Source organism: Aphis gossypii, chromosome 1, assembly GCF_020184175.1.
Source record: "Aphis gossypii isolate Hap1 chromosome 1, ASM2018417v2, whole genome shotgun sequence".
Lineage (NCBI taxonomy): Eukaryota > Metazoa > Arthropoda > Insecta > Hemiptera > Aphididae > Aphis > Aphis gossypii.
Genome location: NC_065530.1, coordinates 76,782,029 through 76,804,148, shown reverse-complemented (window position 1 = coordinate 76,804,148; position 22,120 = coordinate 76,782,029). Strand labels below are relative to the sequence as shown.

Genomic DNA, 22,120 nt, shown 5'->3' with positions numbered 1-22,120 from the left:
ATGTGACTTATGTAATCAAACTTTTGTTTCAAGTCTATCTATATTCTATACATAAAATGAAACATATAAAGGTATAGCCTCATGAATGAAATAATTGTTCTAAAACGTTAACCAAAAATATCAAAGACATGTTTTTGTTGATCAACATATGACGGCTATAAATAGAAACCATATCATTAAAAAATGTATAAACGACACGCTGTGATTTTTATTCTTCTTTTACATGCAAACAGGAAGATGAAGATGTATATGTTTATTTAAAACCATAACTCATAATCTTTCTTTATCATGTTATCATAAATATAATAACTATAAATAAGATATAATAAGAGATAGTTCAAAACGAGTTCATCTTTACTTATGTGTATTATTTTAAAGCTAGATATACAAAAGAAATACAGTTATACAAAACAATGGTAACCATTTATTTGAATAATAAATAACATGTTAAGAATAAATATAACAATGTTTAAGTCTTATAAGCATAAATGAAAATCGTATAACATAGTACATGATAAAAGATTATAAATTATTTGTTTTTAAAAATAAAAAATTATAATTATATAATTATGAAAAAAAAAATGTAACAAAAATATATATAATTAAATATGATACAATATAATATACTGATATTTTTTTAAAAAATGCATACAAAAACAAGATTATTAAAAAAATTTAATAAAAAAAATTTAAAAATTGTATAACTGTGTAAGAAAAAGGAAGACTTAACTTATTTACAAAACGTTTTTGGTCCTTTTTTAATGTATTTTCAACACAACACAAGAGTCAAATACAAATGGTTATAGTCTCAAGCATTAATGCTCTTCGTTCTTTCAACATAATTTCCTATATTATGGTCTTCTATATCTTCGTAGGAATTTAACAATTGATTTTCAGCTTCAGAAACAGTTGTCTTTCCCATAAGTAGCCTGAAACATAAATACTTTTATTTTTAAAATTGTATTTTATTAAAATAAATTTACAAGAAGTATAAAATACATAAAATTCAACTCAAAAAGAATGCATGAATTATTTATTGTGCATTTGACGTCATTCATTAAGTTATAAGATACGTACTTGGATATTGTTGAAGACGTTGATGCTCTTATCATAATTGATGGTTCTATATCATCCAATCCTCTATGCAAGGAAATTGTATCAAGTTCAGTTTGAGATCTTGACAAATATTCTGGGGTAGTTAAAGTGGCTGCAGTTGGTTTTTTATAGCTATAAAAATTTAAAATTATTAAAATACATAATCTGACAAAAATTATATTATAAAAATAATAAATACATACATCTTAAGTAAAAGTGAAGATCCAACAACTGACACAGAACTTAATGCCATTGCAGCTGCTGCCATCCATGGCTAAAACAGTTACACATATTTAGTTATACATGTGTGTTTTTGAAATTCATTATTATGTATTTAAATTACTTGTAATGTGACGCCAAAAGGGCTAAACACGCCTGCAGCAATCGGAATACCGATTAAATTATACATACTAGCAAATAAAAAGTTAAGTCGAATTCGTCGAACAGTTTTATTGGACAAGTCAAAACAACTAACGACGTCAAGAAGATCATTCTATGGAATGTTAATGATGTTAATGTAAAAAATAATCATTTAAATAACATAATACTAATGACACACTTACTCTCATTAGGACTACATCTGCCGCTTCAACAGCTACGTCTGTACCTGAAGAAATAGCAATTCCAATATTTGCTTGTGCTAAGGCTGGAGAGTCATTAACCCCATCACCAACCATTGCAACTCGTATACCCTTCTCCTGTAGAGCTCTGATTTTGGCTACTTTATGTGATGGCAATACTTCAGCAAACACCTTATGTATTCCTACTTGTTTTGCTACTGCACTTGCTGTTTTTCTATTGTCTCCAGTCAATAACATCACTTGATAGCCACGCTTCATCAACGTATAAACAGCTAAATGTGCTTCAGGTTTAACCACATCTGATACACTGATTGCTGCTACCAATAAACCTAATGAAATTACTTTAATTAGTATCAAGTTCACATTTAAATATTTAATTGACCTCATAATAAGTAGTACCATTAATGGCACACAAGATTGATGTATGGCCTAGGGTTTCTTCACTGATCATTTTAAAATTAACTTCTTTTGATAAATTAATACCATTTCTAAACATCCATTCACGATTTCCAATTAATACCTGCAATTTAAAATGCATTGATTTATTTGTATTTATTTTTCGAACAACTATTTATAATTTTATATTTTTATGAATTTTACTTCATATTTTGTTTCATTTGGTTTTTTCTCTTCATTAATATCTAACAATTTATGTAATTGTATTGATTGAACTTGAGTAGTTGATTTTCCTATAGCGAGTTCAACAATTACATTGTTAAATTCAAATGATGATTCATTTATTCCACTTCTATAAATTATGATACAAAAAAGATTAATAAATTAGTATTTGAGTTAAAACTGCATAATTACAACCTTATATGATTTTGGTAGTTCATAATGAAATCTGATTTAGTTCCATTTTTTAATAAGTCATCAATATGAGACACAACACATTTAATACCACATCCAGCAACAGATTGAAAACGTTCACATTTTCCGGATATCTCAGATTTAAAAATTTCTTTTATAAATTTTACCAGCGCTAAAGAGTTGAATAAAATTTTTAATACTAAACTAATAATAATTATTAAAATGATTTAAAAATTACCAGAAGCTAAAGGATGTTCACTACTAACTTCGGCGTTAGCAACTATGGATAATAGTAGACTGAGTGAACAAATCGTGTCATCTACAAATAGACAAATTCTTGATACTGTGGGTTTTCCATATGTTATAGTACCAGTCTTATCAAATATGACATATTTGACCTAAAGTATTTAACATTTACAGTATGAAAAAAAGAATTTTAAATTAATTATGTTAAAAGCTTTGAATGTTACCTTATGAGCATTTTCTAAAGCGTCAGCACCTTTTATCAATATACCATTAAGAGCACCAATACCAGTTCCAACCATAACAGCTGTTGGAGTAGCCAAACCAAGAGCACATGGACAAGCAATGGCCAAAACACTCAATGCACATCTAAATGAATATTGAATAGCATTTTCCCATCCGTCTGGACCATATTTTTCATCATCCTTCATAGAAATAATGATTAATATAAGTTAAAATAAAAATCACAACAAAGTATTTCACTTTACCGAAATAGGTAGGTATTTAGTATAATAACGGCCAATGAAAAGCCATGACACAAGTGTAATAGTAGATATTGCTACTACAGCGGGAACAAAATAACCAGCAATACGATCAGCAAACTGTTGTATTGGAGCTTTAGATGTTTGAGCTTGCTCAACTAGTTGTACAATTTGAGCTAACATGGTTGCTTCTCCTGTGTATGTGGCAACCATCAGTAGAGGTGCTGTCTGATTTAATGAACCTCCTATTATTAAGCTACCTATGAAATATAAATTTTCTTAGTATATTATAATATCGTTTTTCGTTTTTATTTACCTGGTTTTTTGTTCACTGGCATAGATTCTCCAGTAATCAAAGATTCATCACAAGCTGATCGCCCATGAATGACTTTTCCATCAACAGGAACTTTTGTACTGGGTAATACCTAATTGAATAATAATTAAAAATAAATTATAAATATAGTACAGAGAGATTAAGAAATTAACGTTTCAACCATTTTATCATATAATTAATATTCATAATATTATAATAGTAAAAATGATTTGTACAAAAGTTTTTTTTTAGAAACATTTAAAATGATTAGTAATTTTTTTATATTTTTAAAATATTTTATGGGGGGTTTTTAGGATTAATTTTAGAAATTCAAATGGGAACTTTCAACTTATACTTTTTTATAATCATAATGCAAAGAATTTTTTTTAAGTTTTTCATTACATTAAAGTTGAAATGAAGATGAGTAGTGTATGAGTTTTAAGTAGTTTTAACTTATAAGTATTTAAAAGTTAGAAGAGCAGAATGAAATTGTAGTGGAAATACCCCGCAAAATTTTGGTCTACTATTTTGCTAATCTAAAATTTAAATACTTAATAAATTTTTCATCTAAATTTCGATTTTTATGTGTAAAAAAAAGAATACATTTATTAAGTTGACTCTAAAAACCTTCTATAAAATATTTGAAAAACATATAAAAGTTAGTTATTAATCATTTTAGATATTACTAAGTAAAAAACTTGCATTCAACATTTTTCTCTATTACGAATATTGCTATGATAAAATGGCTATAACATATATTTTCAATCACCTTGTATAAATTATCAAGCTATTTTAATTCTTAAATAATATAATACCTTAAGAATATCTCCTCGTTTAACTAGATCAACATTAATTTCTTTTTCACTCAATATTTTAAAGTCATCAGTAACAGTCACTAACAGAGCATCAGTAGCTTTTAAGGATAATAATTTGGAAAGGGCCTCAGATGTTTTCCCCTAAAAATACATACAATTATAACTTCTATTTTTTATATTTAGTAATAAATTATTACCTTTGCAATATTTTCCATCCATCTACCAAGTGATATAAATACAAATAACATAGGAGGTGTATCAAAGAAAGTCATTGGACTAGTATGTTTAGCTGGTGTTTCAGTGATTGCAATAAGTACAACAATGACTGAGTATACATAAGAAATAGTGGTGGCTACTGATACAAGAACATCCATATTGGTGGTATAATGGCGAATAGCTTTCCAAGCTTGTACATGAAAATGCCAACCTCCAATAAACTGTAATTACATGTTACAATAACTTTAATATTTCATCATTAAGTGCATTTTTCTTTTCAAAAATACCTGGACTGGAGTAGATAACAGAAACATGATCAAATTTTCGAGTGAAAGCCCAGGAATTACACAGCACATAGAAGAATGATCAATAAAGTTAAATGTCATACCCATCATGAAATAAGTCATAGCAATCATGCATGGACCACCAAACAATAATGATACAAAAAATGAATTACGCCACTTTTTAATTTCTTCACTAAAATAAATATGAAAATATTACATTTCATACTACATAGAATATTAGTCTATATTAGTCATATAAAAATTATACCTATGATTCAAATAACTGCGATCTCCTCTATCTTTATTGTTTACCAGATCAGCAGTAAATCCTAGACTAACAATATGGTCAGCAATATCTCGGGGACTGATTAGATCACAATCGTAAGTAATTACTCCTTTTTGAGTTGTGAGTGCAACTATAGCTTTTTGTACTCCTTTCAGTTTCATTAAATTTGATTCAATTTTATTTACACAAGATGAACATGTCATACCACCAATCTAATAAAATAAAAAATAATTAATTCAAAGATGAATGATATAAATAAAAATTTAATCTTAAACTATCAATAAAATATGCATTCAAATAAGAAAATATTTTTATTATTTATAATATAGTAGGTATGTAATAATAAACAAGTAGAAACAAATATATAATTACCCTAAATTCAGTTTGACTTATACGTGAGTTAGTGTCAGCTAAAACATTACAAGGAAAACCTAAATCTGTAATAGAATTAGCCACATCTTCTGGTTGTACTAATGAAGAATCATACTGTACTTCAGCTTTTGCAGCCATTAGCGCAACTAAAACACTCTTAACACCTAAAAAAAGAAAGACAAATGTCAAAATAAAAATTATAAATTTCACTGTAAAACAATACCTTTAATTTTAAGACAGTGTTTTTCAATAGCAATCACACAAGATGCACATGTCATGCCTTTTATGTTCAGGTATGTTTTACTGTACTCATCTTCGGGAACAAACATACTAAACACAGTACTAGGTGCTTCAACTTTTTGATCGTTTAAGGAAACCTTAAATTTTGTAGACAAATTTGAAATAGCTGATGCTAATTGTGAAGCATTTATATCCCCAGGGCGATGAACAATAGTTGCTTCTTTTTGTTCTAAACTAACAGATACTGATACAACTCCGTTCAATACACCAATTTTACCTAATGAATATTATTTATTTAATCAAGTGGAAAATTCAAAAAATATTATAGTAAATTAGTGAATTACTCTCAATGTTTCGCACGCAATTATTGCAAGACATTCCATCAACTTTTATCACAGTTGTAGTTTGGTGAATTGGCACTGTGAAACCCAATTCGGCTATTAATGACTGAAGTTCAAAAACCGATATTGCATTTGAATCGTATACAATGTTAGCGCATTTTTGTTCAAGATTTACCTATACATGGAAATACGTCCATAATAATTAAGAATTTACAATGGCAATAAATAAATATTACTTGAATGCTAAATATGCCATTTTTTTCTCGAAGACTGCCTTCAATTTTTTTTACACATGAATTACATTTCATGCCTTCTACTTTTATGGTAACTTCAGTCTGTGTTTCTGGTTCAAAAGATACTAGAAACCCCATTTTTTTTAATACTTCAACAAATATTGAGGAATTTGTTAGATTTATGTCATAAATAACACGTAAATAGTTTTGGCCGATTGTTACAACCTAAAAGTAGTTTAATCAAATTATAATAAGATGTTAACATGACTTTAAATTTATATTTAATATAGTATTCTGGATTTTTTAGGTATATTCATGCTCAAGGTTTGAAATCTGATAATTTAAAATCAATTGAAAAATGTATAATAATGTTTTACTACACATACATAGATGTATCAGAATATTAAAAAAAAAAAAAACTTATACATAAGTTGATGTTGAGCATTTTAGCTTCAATTATTTAAGAAATTATTTGTATTCACCTGGATTATACCAGTTTGGTCAAGTACTATACTGGCTGCTTCAGCGGCTCGTGAAACCACAGTTAATATTATAGTTTTGTGTCTTTCAGCTGTCTCTGTGTCAATTAATTCATCTGATATGTTATTAGCCGGTAAACTATAATAAAATATATATTCACTTAAATGTAGTATAAAGTATACATTTATCAATATTTGTATTTAATTAATTCTTGACATAATTGTAGATACATATTCTAAAACTATCTTACCAGCCATCATCATCATTTATCAATAAAGAATATGACATTTTTTTAAATTTATGAACACTAAATTAAAGAAGTATAACTAAATCGAGAGTTGTGTTATGCATAAGTATTACTGTTCATATTGATAGAAAATGTATCAATGAGGTGAAACTTGGACTATGGAATAATAATAAGAGATAACCTAAGTGGCCCAAAAGAAGATAAAAATTTATTTTGAAACATTATAATAAAACATTTAACATAATTAATATATTAAATACATACACGATTCTCGCATATTAATGATTGTTTGATGTTTGATATACATGTCATACTATAACAATCAATTATAATTGGAGATATGTAGGTAATTAAAATAAAGAACCATGTCATAAACTAATCTTGGAGAAAGAATAAATAAAATTAGAACAACTGTATTCTATAATTACTAGTTTTATTAAAATTACATATAAAATATATTGTGTATAAAATGTGGTAATATGATAAATAGTTGAGAAAATATTTATAATATACAAAATAGTAAACACTAATTAATTAAGAATAAGTTCAAACTTTATATCAATATTATAAGAATCATGATGATTAAATATAATTTAGTATACCGATTGTAATCATAAAAAAGGTAAGATAATTTCATACAATACAAATGTTTTGATTTTTTTTTTGGTCTAAACAAAATGTGTAATATATAAAAACATGTTTATAATATAAGACAGTTTAATGAAATCAGAGGTCTATTAAATTGTTTATTTATACTTTCTGATTTATAAGAAATATATGAGTTTAATTTGATTGAGACACTTTTAATAAAAGTACCTACCTATCTACATTATATATGATACATGATAAATAAATATAATTTTTTAAATCTCTGTTAAGTATTTATAACAATATGGTACACAGGTATTTCAAGACATTTGTATAATAAATCATGTGAATAAAATATAATTATATTTAATTTATATACATGATACAATTATGATGAGTATTATAGTTTAAATGTAAAAATACTTACAATGTGAGTTAATTGTATACAAGTTATTACCCTAATCTGCATATCAATCAAAGTTAAGTAAGAAATAAAAATATTTTTTTTAATAGGAAAATTAAAATTATTACACAAGTAGTAGAAAAATAATGATTTTAGTTAAAATTAATATTATATCAATACAACTAATAATTGGTAATTATATTTAGTGAATTTGATATAAAAAATTTCAATGACAATACAAAAAAAATAAAATATATTTATTTGCTCAAAAAGTTAGAAATATGTGTAAATTAATAAAGATAAGAAGAAATGGTATACATACACATGAATTGTTACATTTTACTTCAGTCTTCAATGCATAACACAGACCTTGGAAAGTGGCAAGAGCAAAAACTAGAATAAATCACTTTCACCAGTAGATACTGAAATTCTTACACGTTCTAAATCCCCCCCCCCCTCTATTAAATTTACAATAGGTTAATCATGACTTAATTTTTGACAGTAAAAATATTATACTGGTAGACATAATTATCTATATTAAGTAATTAGTGGTAGTTATTAAGGTAGAATAGGTGATTTTCATAACTTAATAACCTGTCAATGTAATACTATGTCTAATGAATATTTAATAATTGACTAATAGTATGAAATACTTGAATGATACAAATTTGCACTGTTTAAGCTAAAGATTAAAATTAGGTATATCTTTTAAGAATAGGTACTCAAAATATTACGATTAATTGAATTGATTTGACAGTGCCTAGTTTAAGTTTTTCAAACGTCATTACATACAAGAATAAGTACCAAGTTTTTATCTAGTAAGTACTCAATTTATTATTTGTACATATAACATGTGTAATTTATAAAGCAGTTTTAAAATATAGGTATATATTATAATAAATACATGTAGTATAATACAATTTTATATTAATCACAAGCAAATTAAAATAAATAAGATACCTACATACGAATTTTACACACATAAAAATAAAAAATGATATGCAATATAAATATTATTTTTAATAATATTTTCTGGAGAATTTATCAATAATATGTATTTTAAAGGAATACTTAAAAATATTAATTTTAATTAGCTCTTGTGTACATTTTAAATTTAAACTATTGGTTTTGCTTAATTTATGTTTACAAACATATTTAAATATAAAAAAAATTGTAACACTTTAATTAATTACCAACTAATTAAGGAAAAATTGAAATATTTTTTGTTGTAGTTGTGTTTTTAAAATACTAGTATAGTAATAAATTTAATTACTTATTTTATTCTTTTAGTATAAAACAGTTAATATTTATTATTTAATAGGTAAGATTTTTTTTTTTAATATAATTTATTAAGTATATACTAGAACATGGAAATTGATAAAATTAAATAATACAAAATATTATTTTATAGAATAAAAAGACTGCCATGATTTAGTTGTAAAACTTTTCTATAAAAAAAATTGCTGAATATCATATGGATATAATAACCCAATAGACCATATTGGGCATAAATGCAATAATTTAATAAATATAGATATATTCAATGCAAAAAGCCTGTTATTTCTAAGATAATCTTACTATCCAATATTTACTTGTATAATTGTCCATGTATTCTGCATTTATCTTGTAACTATTTTTACTGCAAATGTTAATACCAAATGTACTATTTAATATTTATGTTGTATTTTATATATTGTGATTGAGTTTACACAGGTGTCAAAATAAATAAATACACAATACAACAATATAATAATATGATTTGGTAATAGGTATTGGTTTATCCGAGGAGAAATAATGCTAACACTGTTTCTTGTCATGTGTCAGTTCAAAAAGTAAAATAAAAAAGTTATACAGCTATATAATATAATTATTAAAAAAGTTATTTTATTTTTATAGACAAAATCAAATACATTTTCAATATTTATTATCAATAGGTAAAGACAATTTTTGCAATTATACTTTTTAATTAAGTTATTAATTATTATGTAATGTATGTTGATTTTATTAATTAAAGCTAGATTTTTTATATTTAAGTCAAGGGTCAGATAAAAATTAAGAGGCAATCAGGAGTTAATAATAATTAATAAGGGCTGTTGAACTCTGATTAATAATTGTTCCCCACGGGCCACATCCCTCAACAAGATGACAAGTGATATATCTAAGAAACGTTTTATTCTATTGATGTAATTTGGTACAAAATTATAATTAACTACAATTTATTACTATTACATAACAATTAATAATATTAATGATTATTATGTAATATATATAATAATACAGTAATACATAATAGAAGCATTCCTATATAGATAATGCACACTAGTCATCAACCAGGAACCCAATAACTGAGGAATAATCAGTTGAAGGGCTACATTTTAAATTACTTGTACAATTTTCAAATGTCTGTGTTTATATTATAATAAAGTTATACTTATTATGCTAGCATATAATACTTAATTAATCTTAATTATAAGTAAACCATGAAATTAATTAATTAGTTTTCTAATCAATAGTTAAAGATGAATAAAATTAAGGTAGGAATTCAGCAAATTAGTATTTGTTCAGGCACTATATTTTTACTGTGCATGTTATGATGGATAGAGGCTATACACTTAAATAATTTATGATTTCTAAAATTAATTACTTTTTCTTAAAAATTATTACACTTGAGAAACATTTAATTTGTTAATGAAATAAAAAACATGAGATTGAAAAGGTAAGGATAAAAGAACAAATATATATATTTATAATTTTTTTGCACCATTTTGATTAATACAATAAATTATCAAACAGAAAAAAAATGTTTTGTAAAAATTAAATTATGTGATTTTTCTAGAATATAGATATTATGTAATACAATTAATTAAGAATCTATTATTTGTTCCTTTTAAATTTAATACTCTATTGCAGCGGTTCCCAAACATTTTTTTCGCAGTGCCTTTTTAAGGATCAAATTCAGCCGTGGTGCCCTGCTACAAATACCATGAAAGACAGAACAAAAAAGAAATTCTTTACATTTTTAATTATTTATTATGAGCCGTAGACCGCAGTGCTCTTAGGAAGTGCTTGCGGTGCATAGTTTGGGAACCGCTGCTTTATTGGATAAAAAATAAAAATAAAAAACCTCATTGTCCTACTATTTTATTTATAATTAGGATGGTCATAATTTATTAAATCTCAGTCTGTGATTGTATCATATTGTTTTACTCAAAAGGTTAATCATAAACAAATCACTTAGGTATTTTATATACATTTAAATTAAAATATTGTAAGTATTATACTAGCTTTAAAGTATTATACTAAAATTAATAACTAAATTGATTTATATTTTTAGAAGGTACTCAACCCACAAAATACTTGATCCTATTTAAATTTAATCTTATTTCAAGTGTGTTTGATAGTTTATCAATAGTTTGTTATTTTATAAGTCTTATATTTTTTTTAAATAAATGCCTACATAGACAGAATAACAATTTTCTAAGATAAATTTATGATTAACAGTGGTAGTTTTTAACCGTAACAATATAAACCATTTAACATTTATTCAAGTTGGTAAAACAAAACATAATCTTATGCCAATCCCAAATTTATTAAAAAAAATGAATTTGGTCAATTCGTTAATCAGCTGATATTTTTACAATTATTAATTCTTACAAAATTATGAAGTTATAATATATCTATAGTAAATAGTTAAAATTATAAGTCTATAGCTATGTTATGATCTATGACTGACTTAAGAAAAGATTATAATAATTCAATTTATTACAGAAAAACATTTAATAATTGTGTTGATTTGTTTTGTTTTATTAAAATAATAGAACATTCTGAACATTTTCACACTCAAGCAAATTAATAATTACAATTTGAACGAATTAGTTGATATAATAAATATGTATAATGCATGTGAACTATTATGTTGGTTGTTTAATACAAATAAAAAAAATATTATCAGCAACACCTGTTTGATAAATTAGATTTTTTTTTATATATTTTATGAAAAATTCCATTTAATTATTCAAGTCTCAATATATAATTTATGATGTTAACTGTTAACTGTTAAATATACCTACCTATAATAGTTTAATTATTTTAAATTGTTAATAGTACAAACAGTATATTATGCTACAAAAGAAATGATTAGGTACATTTTATCATATCACTTACGGTTTTTTCTCATTGACTTGTTTTAGTGGACTGTAGAGTTCAAAAATGTCTTCGGACGGCATAGTTACAGACTGAGTATCAATACTAAAAGTAAAATTTGCAAAGCAAGAAATAAAAATAGGTTTTATCCAATATTGTTATTTGTTATTGTAGTATATCAGATGATTTAATGAAAAGCTAAATATGTCTGTAAATCATTAATTGTAGAAACATGATTTGCATCAGTGTTATCGTTAATATCCGATCATCGTCAAGTAGGCGTCAAACGGAGTAAAAAATTATGGAAAAACCTAATAAATCGGTAGGTACGTAACCGGTATCAAAAAAAAAAAAAAAAAAACCGTTTGTGTTAACGCGTCTGAATAGTGTTATTTGATTTAAATAAAATCACAAATCCTATACGGCTGTACATGGTTCAACGATCTGAACTCATCGGTCGTCTGGTCAAAATTTTTATATGAAATTGAAATACCATATTATTATACAATGTCGTTAACGATGCACTCACAGATGATAACGGAGTCAAGGACCGTGGTACGACGACTTGCTGAGATTCAATATTTATTCTGCGTTGACCGACTGCATAAATTTATAGGCGCAGAATAGATGATTTCAATATTTCATCCGTTCAGCAATAGTTATTGATTATCGATATTGTCCATTATTTATTAATTGCACGCGACGACGTAGGTACGATGCCTCAATAATACTATAAATTACCTGTTATAGTTATACAGATATAATACACATCTTACAGACGAGCAATATTATTATTATCACCTCCTGTTGTTATTGTTATATTTACGTAAAATTATAGATAATATGTTATCTACGATTGTGTGTTTATATAATTCATATCACGAAATACAAACAGGTCCCAGAATCCGCATATTATACTACTGAATAGATGAAATTTCATCTATTCTGTGATTCGATTATACTTTATGTTCTTATATTATACATTTATACCATATATTTACGAAATATTTTTGTTTTGTTTTTCACAAATTGAATTTTAGTATTTACTAATCTTTAATTATTATACTTGAAATAATATTTTTTATTGATTAAAATAATGCGGGAGTGAGGTCAGAAGATCCAATGGTAGATTACAGCGACTATGTGGGTGTGGTATTGGTACGGATGACTTTCCGTGGGCCACAGCTAGTAATGAAGTACTGAACAGCGGTTAGCGGACTGTGACTGTACATCCAAATAATTATACAGACATTCACTCTTAATACTAATAAAAATATATTAAATAATATCGGTATTGAAGATATTATTGACTTTGTTTTTATTTATTAGATAAAAAAAAATTATAAAAACTATGCTGGTACATTTTTTTCTTATATAATATTGTGTTTATTAGGTCTAAAGAATGAGTTATCCTGTTTGGTAAATACCATTATCAAATACCAGAACATTTAATATTCTATAAAATATAAAAATAAGTAGGTATGACGTATGTATTAAATAAATCCTAAGAGATCACTAAAATTACCTGGTCAAAAAAATAGTTTTACCTGGCCAATTGTATTTTAGTCTGCCACTAAAGGGAGGTTAAGTATAACCAGTATAGGTAAGCAGAACTATAATAGTTAACTGATTAAATATAATACCTATATGTGTAATAAATGGTAGAATGAATAATAGTTTCAAAATCAAATGTCTCTTATTACTTTAAGTTAAAGGTTATTGTAAAATTGAATCATAAGTTAATTTATTTTCTATACAATAATTCATTTAAATCCCTATCGAAATTGCTTAATGGTAATATAGGAATAACATAACTATTTATCGTTAGTATCATTTAATATATTGTAATTTATGGTATAACAACGTAATAATTTCAATATTATAAAAGTATAAACGGATCGGCGTAAAACCGTTCGACCGATGATATTACTATATTAGTAAAGTTGTCGTTGTCACCTGTCGGTTCAAATTTTCGAAATAACTTGACATTTTTGCATTTATTTTCTAGATATCCGTGTGCCGTGCGGTGTTTGCTTACAAGCAAAACGTTATCACTTTACACTTATCACGTCGGGTTATCAACTGTTACGGGTGGCGCCGTTAGAGAACCGGGGTGAAGTTGTCGGCGCGGTCGGTGCGCAACCTAGGCGCGAAAACCGCCGCGGCCCGTGCAATACCTTAACGGGGCAAAGTTCAGCCAAAGCGGGGCGGGGACGACGCGTTGCCAGCTGCATCAACACGAGAACGATTGAGCCGAAGCTGGGCGCAGGCCAATAGGACTACTGTGGGCACTGGGCAGCACGGGGCGCGTCGAGCAGTGGCGATCAACGACCAGCCCGAGCGGCTTAGCGTGACGGCGGCACACCACAGCCGCGAGACTCGTCTTGCCCCATCCGTCCCGACGGCCCTATAGCTGTTGCCCCGGCGGCGGTAGTGGTGCGACGGCGGCGTGCGCGCGTCTCGCTGGTCGACTCCCGAAAGCCGTTTCCGGACGCGTGTGGTGCCGTCTCGGCTGTCGGTGGACAGGACGGACTGCGGTGTGACTACAATATAGTGGTCACTGGTGAGCGGTCACGGACGTCTCGAGACGTGTGTCCGCGCGCGCATGTGGCGTGTCCCCCGATCGGGCAGTGGCGTCCAATTACCACTCGTCGTTGACAACACTATAACGTTAATGTTATTGTTGTCGCGGTGAATTATTATTATTATTATTGTTGTTTTATCGGCGGCTTCGCGCCACGTCCTACTCCCCTTCGACCACCTCACCGCACTCGGACTCGTTGGCATTCCGCGTACCCATCTCTCCGCGTGTTCGTCTCGTCGCGATGACCGGTGTCGAGTAGAGACGGAAGTTTTCTGTAGAGCGTACGTCGTTTTTGCGTAGTGCCCGTCGGGCGATCGCGACCATGGCTGACGAGGAAGTGCTTTTCGACGATGTCTACGAACTGCTCGAGACCATCGGAAAGTGAGTGTCCTTATACTGTTACTCGGTACACCTCTACCAGTGGCGTAATACGGGATTGCCGTTGCACTGGGACCCTATGATGTCCGGGGGGGCCTTTCTGAATACTGTATTTTTTTTTTGTAGTTAACAATAAACAGGTATTTGTGTTGAAATTGAAAAAAAAAACAAGGAAAGCATAATTCGTGGACGTTACCTAAGTAGATTTTTAAAAACTGCGAATTTAAAAGCTCGTAAAGTAAGATCTAAACTGTTATAATTGACTTTTAAAATACACCATTAAAGACTTACCTATAAACTTACGTTTCTCTCTGAATAGAAGAAGGGCCTTTTAAGTTTTTCTATCGGATTGGGACCAAATTTTTGTACTTAGCAACTAGATATGCACTACTTAAACTTACCTACATATGCACACACACACACACACACATACATATATAGTATTATTGTGATTTGTGATTGAATTGGGGCATGTCGCTTGTATCTACCTCAAATCAGTAAATCAGTTGCCCTCAAATTTAACTATTATTTTTTATATTAATCCACCCTAAACTTTCTTGTGCAAAACACATCAGTAGCATTTAACATATTATTACCTATATTTATTAAGTAGGTACCTACCTGATTACAATACCATACATGGCTTAAAATAGAAGAGGTTAATGAGTAAATTAATGAAAATATAATAAACTATTAAAAACAATATTTATAATAATAAACAGAATATAATGTATTAAAAAGATATTGTATTAACAATTTAGAGTATACTATTTTAAAGATACAATTTGTTTTCCATTCTAACTTTTATTTAAAATGATACATTTCACTTTTCATTTTATGTTATACAATGTTTGTTTTCCTTTGAGATGTTCTGGATATTTGTAAGGAATCAGCCTTTTCTAGATAGTTATCTAGTCATAATTCAGCGATTTAATTAATTAGCAAAAAAAAATTTAGGTATGGTGGATAATTTTTACTGATTTGTACAGTACAGTATTGAAATTCAACTGTTTAAAGAATATAAAATAATATTCAATAATAGCTCATCCTTCATGTATACTATTAAGTTTAAAAATTTAATATGTTTAAAGGATGAGCTATTATTGAATAGGTATTATAACAACGAACTTAAATTATAAAATTTCAATACAACATCCTTAGCAACTTCTGGCAATTCTTTTGCTTGAAATTTATGTACAGTGTTATACAAATTATCCATTATATCATTTTTAAATAAATCAACGATTGTAGGGATTTTTTGTTGAGTTTGATTGTTTACAAGTATGGATTTGACAATTTTTGGAATATTAATATTTCCTATCTGATTTTTGCTGTCTATGTATAATTTAAAATTTTTTAATAAAAACCATGTCATAATATCTTGGTCAAAAATGAATTCTTCGTAGGATAAATCTGGGGATACTTCAGATGGATAAATTATTTCATTATTAATAGTATTCACATATTCTATATCATTTTCTGATTCTTCATATTTATAAATTGATTGTTTTATATGCTGGGTTTTCAAATCAAATGGGTTCCAGCCAAAAATTAAGCTAAATGATTTCATTAAACCAATCCATGCTTTTTCATCTTTGCAAAATGCTAAGAGCATAGTGCTATAATTAAATCCATCTTGGACTTGATACATATCGTATAATAACCATTTAGCATCATTGTATTCGTTTGATTCGTTTTCAAACCATAATTTTGTGGCTTCATAACTTTCTATTGTAATTGTTTCATTGCCTATATCATAATCTTGGAATAATTTTCGATAAAACAATAGTTGTTCAATAGTAGGATAAGGAAGTTTCATACATTGTACTATAAAGTCTCTCCAATCTATAGTTGTTATATTACTACCAAATAATTCTTTGTAAAACTGATTATAAAATTTATCATCTTTTGGCCATTGTTTTGGATATAATATATGTTTTATTTTACAAAGTTTATTTAATATATCATTAAAATTGATAATTTCCATTTTGAATGTAGGAGCATAATCTAAAAGTTTATTTACAATAAATCTTAATTGTTCCATTTTAAATTTATGCTTTGAATCAAATACTTGTTTGCAAATTATTACAAAAACACTCAACTTATTTATAAAAAATTGCCCAGAAATGTATTCAATACAAACTTCAGTATTTTTTCCTGCACATTCTAATAATTCACATAATTTATTTATATCGTTTATTTTAAATTGGTATATAGTATGCAATTTTTCTAAATGATGATCTATGTTTGTTAAATCTTTAAGACATGTTGTATCTTTAAGTGAACTAGCTTTAATTCTATATACTTGATTTATAAGTCTATTTGTTTCCGTTTGTACACTTGCAGCCCAAGTCTCTTGATCTATTCTTTCTATTACTTCATAATTATCATACACATATTTTTTAAATTTGCTTATCATGTCTAAGCAGTGCATTTGAAAAGTATCAATGTCATCATTATTATCAACGATGACGGTTTGAAATTGAAATTCATTAGGCTTAGTTTCATTAATATCATCATAATATCTATTTAAAAAATTTAAGGTAGTTGTTGCACGCTTAATTTCAGTCTCCAATAATTTATTATAGGTACTAATTAATGTATTATTCTTAAGTATCCATTGCTCATAAATAGTATTTTTAATAAATTTTGTTATTTGTTCTAACTCAGTATCCACTTCATCCCATAAATTGGTTTGTAGTTCAAAAATGTAGTGTTTTAAGTTTTTATAGTTGTCTGTTAATAGATTTTTAGTTCTGTTTTCATATCTATTTATTAAGTTCATTATGCTAGAATTCTGATGTTGTATTGTCTGATACATTGTCTTTATACTTAAATCTTTGCTTGTTTTTACTTCTTTGAAAAAGTTATCTTTATTATTTAACAATTTCTTTATTTTGTGTGTATAATTATGTTCCATGGTTTTCCAAATATCACATAAATATAATGCTGTAAACGTATAATTGGTTAAATTACCTTCATGCCTCCCCAAATTTGTACTAAGTATTTGAAATTGATTTGCAATTTCATAAGTTGTTGATTCAGTTTTATCACCTATATCACCAGATGTTGTGGAATTTATTGTACTAATTTGTTTATCATCGTTTTCAGATTTTATGCTATCGTCATCCTCATTATTATCAATATTATCAATATTTATAGGCTTAAAAAATATACTTGGGGACTTAACTTTTTCTTCATTTAAAATAAGTCCGACTAAGTTCTCTGCAGCTTTTTTAGGCTCTTTTATTATATTATCTATACTACTTATTTGTATTTGAATACTATTTTGTTGTTTATAAAATTGTAAAAAATCATACAATCGTTCACTATAAATTTCTTCTGTATATTCTATAATTTTTATACAATTTGTCAAATAAGTATTTGTTACAGTGCACATATTTTCACTATCTTGATACTCAGGAACTATATTAGACTTTTTCTTAGACTTCTCACATATTTCTTTTCCAAAATATGGTATTTTACCAGTTAACATAAATTCAAGTAAAGCCATTTGTAGAGGTTGAACAGGAAATTGTAAAAGTATCCAACCATTTATATCCTGATTTAATTTTATGTATTCCCCTATACAATTTATTTCATCCCCAATTTGTAAATCATGATTTTTTTTTTGTTTTTCATCAATTATTTTTCCTAAATTGGCCATTGAACTTAAAATAGGATTATTGTAATCGGGTTCTGGAATATTTTCTGGCGTTTGAATAATTTTATTTATAAGTTTTTTATTTGTTGTCCCGTTTGTTGTATAAATCGATTCTTCACTAACGTTTGATCCACTTGTAATTATAACTGACATACTGTTTATTGAATCATTATTTGTTCTTTTTTTAACTTCTATAAACATTTTAAGATAAATATTTATATTATTTATTCATTACTTATGACCTCTGCAAACGTATCATTTTTAAGGCGTTATGTGTGCTGTAGGGGTTATTCTTACTGAATTGCATGTGGTATGACTTGTCTTTGTATGAGTAGGTATTAAAACTGATAGTATATTATCATTAATGTATGTATTGTGTATGTACTACTCAATGATAACCTAAATCGGATTGTATGGAAATTTAATTTAAGCGATAGATTCAAATTTTCAAAATAAATTTATGAATTTAAAATAGGTGTACATCTCACAAATGATTAGGTTGTTCTAGTACCTAACTACCCACTAATGAAAAAAGTATATATACAATAGCATATTGGAAATAACTACAGTATATAAAAACAATATTCAGTAGAAATATTTAAAATATTAATTCCGAGTTGTATGAACAATCACTAAACTTTAAAAAAATCAATAGTGAGCTAATGATTTCTTTAACATGATTTAGTTTCTCACTATTGGTTAATTAAATTGATTAATTTTTCATGCAACCCGCCATCATTTTTTATGATTTCTCTTGTCTATTTAAAATAGGTACCTACCTACATAAACAAAAATACTTTTATAATTATAAAATATTTACCATTTTTATTGTAATCAGAATCTGTTTGTAGTTTTTTATTTTCACTGTTTTCTGATGTAATATTTGAATATTCTGAGGAACTTTCATACTGTTCCATAACTTGATATAGTTTACTTTTATTTAATGAAATCTTCATTTCTTCATTATATGCATTAAGGCACGCAGATAATGCATCTTCAGCTGTAAAACCTAATATTCCTTTATTTCGTAGGTTATCTTTTATTAATTTTATCACTTTTGTATTTTGTATTACATCAACCACTCCAGCTACATTTGTATTTTTTATTTTAATGAATTTAATTTCACTTATACCATACTCAAAGTTTAAAACTTCTTTTATTATCATTGATAGAATGTCTTGTTTGAATTCAAATGAATCTACATTCAAATATTCAGAAGACCAAGGTCCAGTATGTTGTAAATATTCATTAAAAATATCTTGTTTCACAAAATTAGTGTTTTTAAATTCATCTAATTCTTGAGTGATTATAGATTCTTCTATTTTCAAACTATATAATGATGAGCTTTCGTTTTTAAAGTCTTTTTGAGATACTAAGTCAATATTTTGAATGATTTTCTCATCATCTAGGTTTGTGACTATAGAGTTTTTATTATCAGTTGTTATGTTATTTTCTTCTTTTATATTAAGAATATTAAGCAGCATACTTTTACATAATATTTCATTAGATTTGTCTATGAATTCATTTTGGAAGAATTTACTGTTATTTAAATTCATCAAAAACAATTTATAAAAACTGTTCATATTATGTTGTAATATCTTTAAAGCATTGCCTTTACATGTATTAAAACAATTCATTGATTTTAAACCATCAATAGCAGTGTATGAAATACCATCTGAATTAAAAAATAACTTTGAAATGTAACAATATTTTTCACGGTTTTCGTTTGGTATTTCTTTATCTTTTATTTCTTTCTGATGTGATAAAAAATACCATCATTTTTACAAAAATTGACTTTTATATTGTCATTTAATTTTTGATTTCCCTCAACATTGATATTATTCATTTTTTGGTATTCTTTTGACATTTCAAACTTAAAGTATAATTTGTATAAAAGTTTTGTAACTGCAAGTGATTGACCATGAGCAATCTCATGAATAGTACTATCTTCAATAATAATTTCCATAAATTGCAGCCACAAGTTTATGCTTTTCATATTGCTCAAACATGCATCATAATGATTAGTTTTTTTAAATATAAGCACATACTTTTCAGGCATCACTTGGTATTTTTGAAATAAAAGTGCAAATAGAAAACCATCTTTGAACTTTTCACCTACATTATTAAAGTTTAAATTCAAACAATAATGTGTTCCGAGTTTACATGTTAGCCAATCTTGTAATATGTTAAACATTTTGTTCAAACTTACATTAATATCATTTAACATTAACCAAGTTAATTAGTTATTATTTGTGTTTATTAAAAAAAAAAACTTGTGATCACTATAGTAATTATTATTTTATTTTATTTTATTTTAGAGGGCCATTTAGTTTAGTTAAACGATGTGTTCATCGTCAAACTGGTCAACAATTTGCTGTTAAGATTGTTGATGTAGCAAGTTTCACATCAAGTCCTGGTTTAAGCACTTCAGGTATTTAATCTTAAATCTACTATAAAATAAATTATATTAAAAAAATACATTTTTATCATAGATTTAAAACGAGAAGCAACAATATGCCATATGCTAAAACATCCTCATATTGTGGAACTGCTGGAAACTTATAGCTCTGAAGGAATGTTGTATATGGTTTTTGAATAGTAAGTTTTAATTTACATTATTTTTAGTTTAGACAGTGGAATTAGCATTATTTGTTTATTTATTTTATTTGAGAATTTTTATAATGTAGGAGATGTAAGGTATCTAAATAATGTAAATTCTAACATCAAGTAGGATTATTTAAATATTATATATATATTTAAATAATCCTGTATGGGTTTGTTAATGAAACTGGATGATTTTAGTATTTAATTATTCTTTAAAGAATACATTTATTTTTATTTTAATAAATATAAACATATAGTATAAGAGTTATCATTTGGTATTCAATAAAACTATTTTCTTTAAATTACATTTGCCAAATGGTTTTCATTGAAATGTATGTATTCTTGTTGCTGTTACTGGATGGTTTGTTTTCTTGCAGCATATTAATGGGTATTGCTTCTTTCTATCTTTTCCTGGTGCATTATTTGAAGGCTTGGATGAACTAGTAGATTGTCCTCAATCACTTTTGATATTCCTATTAAAATAAATCACAAGCTGTTCAATTGGGAGAGCAGGATGGTCATAAAATATCTTAACTTAACCATTCTGATAATATGTTATAACTGTGAAAGTTCGTTAGACATCTGGTCAATGGTCTATTTAAATATATATTTAAAATATATAAAATATAAATATATATAATGTATATATATATTTAAATAGGTAGTTAAAAAAATTTCTGGAACTAATATATTCAATTTTAAGCTTAAACATTTTTAG

At 26.9% G+C, this 22,120-nt stretch overlaps 2 protein-coding genes across 20 annotated transcripts in view; one reads left to right on the top strand and one right to left on the bottom strand.

Moving 5' to 3' along the window:
* Window positions 1–401: 401 nt before the first annotated feature.
* LOC114122589 (copper-transporting ATPase 1) lies at window positions 402–12,966 on the bottom strand. Of its 7 annotated transcripts, XM_027985276.2 has the most exons (23): window positions 12,702–12,966; window positions 12,194–12,277; window positions 6,794–6,929; window positions 6,315–6,536; window positions 6,082–6,253; window positions 5,721–6,014; window positions 5,498–5,661; window positions 5,108–5,337; window positions 4,843–5,032; window positions 4,537–4,776; window positions 4,340–4,480; window positions 3,528–3,636; window positions 3,218–3,471; window positions 2,957–3,154; window positions 2,725–2,884; window positions 2,490–2,658; window positions 2,277–2,424; window positions 2,076–2,196; window positions 1,659–2,005; window positions 1,439–1,588; window positions 1,299–1,369; window positions 1,078–1,227; window positions 402–929 (listed from the first exon to the last, which is right to left on the bottom strand). In XM_027985276.2, exons 2-23 carry the CDS (start codon window positions 12,253–12,255, stop codon window positions 809–811), a joined length of 3,849 nt encoding a protein of 1,282 aa, XP_027841077.2. In that variant the 5' UTR covers window positions 12,256–12,277; window positions 12,702–12,966; the 3' UTR covers window positions 402–808. The 7 variants fall into 7 exon arrangements, with proteins under 7 accessions (XP_027841077.2, XP_050064681.1, XP_050064688.1 ...); XM_050208724.1 differs by lacking the exon at window positions 1,439–1,588 and having other exon boundaries at window positions 12,702–12,962; XM_050208731.1 differs by lacking the exon at window positions 12,194–12,277 and having other exon boundaries at window positions 12,702–12,959.
* Window positions 8,703–22,120, top strand: part of LOC114122590 (peripheral plasma membrane protein CASK) — an 84,733-nt gene continuing 71,315 nt past the window's right edge. For 9 of the 13 annotated variants that reach the window (XM_050208786.1, XM_050208791.1, XM_027985283.2 and 6 more), the window contains exons 1-4: window positions 8,703–8,847; window positions 14,181–15,137; window positions 21,117–21,229; window positions 21,291–21,396. In XM_050208786.1, the coding sequence (XP_050064743.1) occupies window positions 15,079–15,137; window positions 21,117–21,229; window positions 21,291–21,396 (278 nt within the window). In that variant the 5' untranslated portion in view covers window positions 8,703–8,847; window positions 14,181–15,078. Of the gene's footprint in view, window positions 8,848–14,114; window positions 15,138–21,116; window positions 21,230–21,290; window positions 21,397–22,120 lie in introns of those variants that run through there. The other 4 variants (XM_050208805.1, XM_027985287.2, XM_027985279.2 and 1 more) reach the window with 3 other exon arrangements.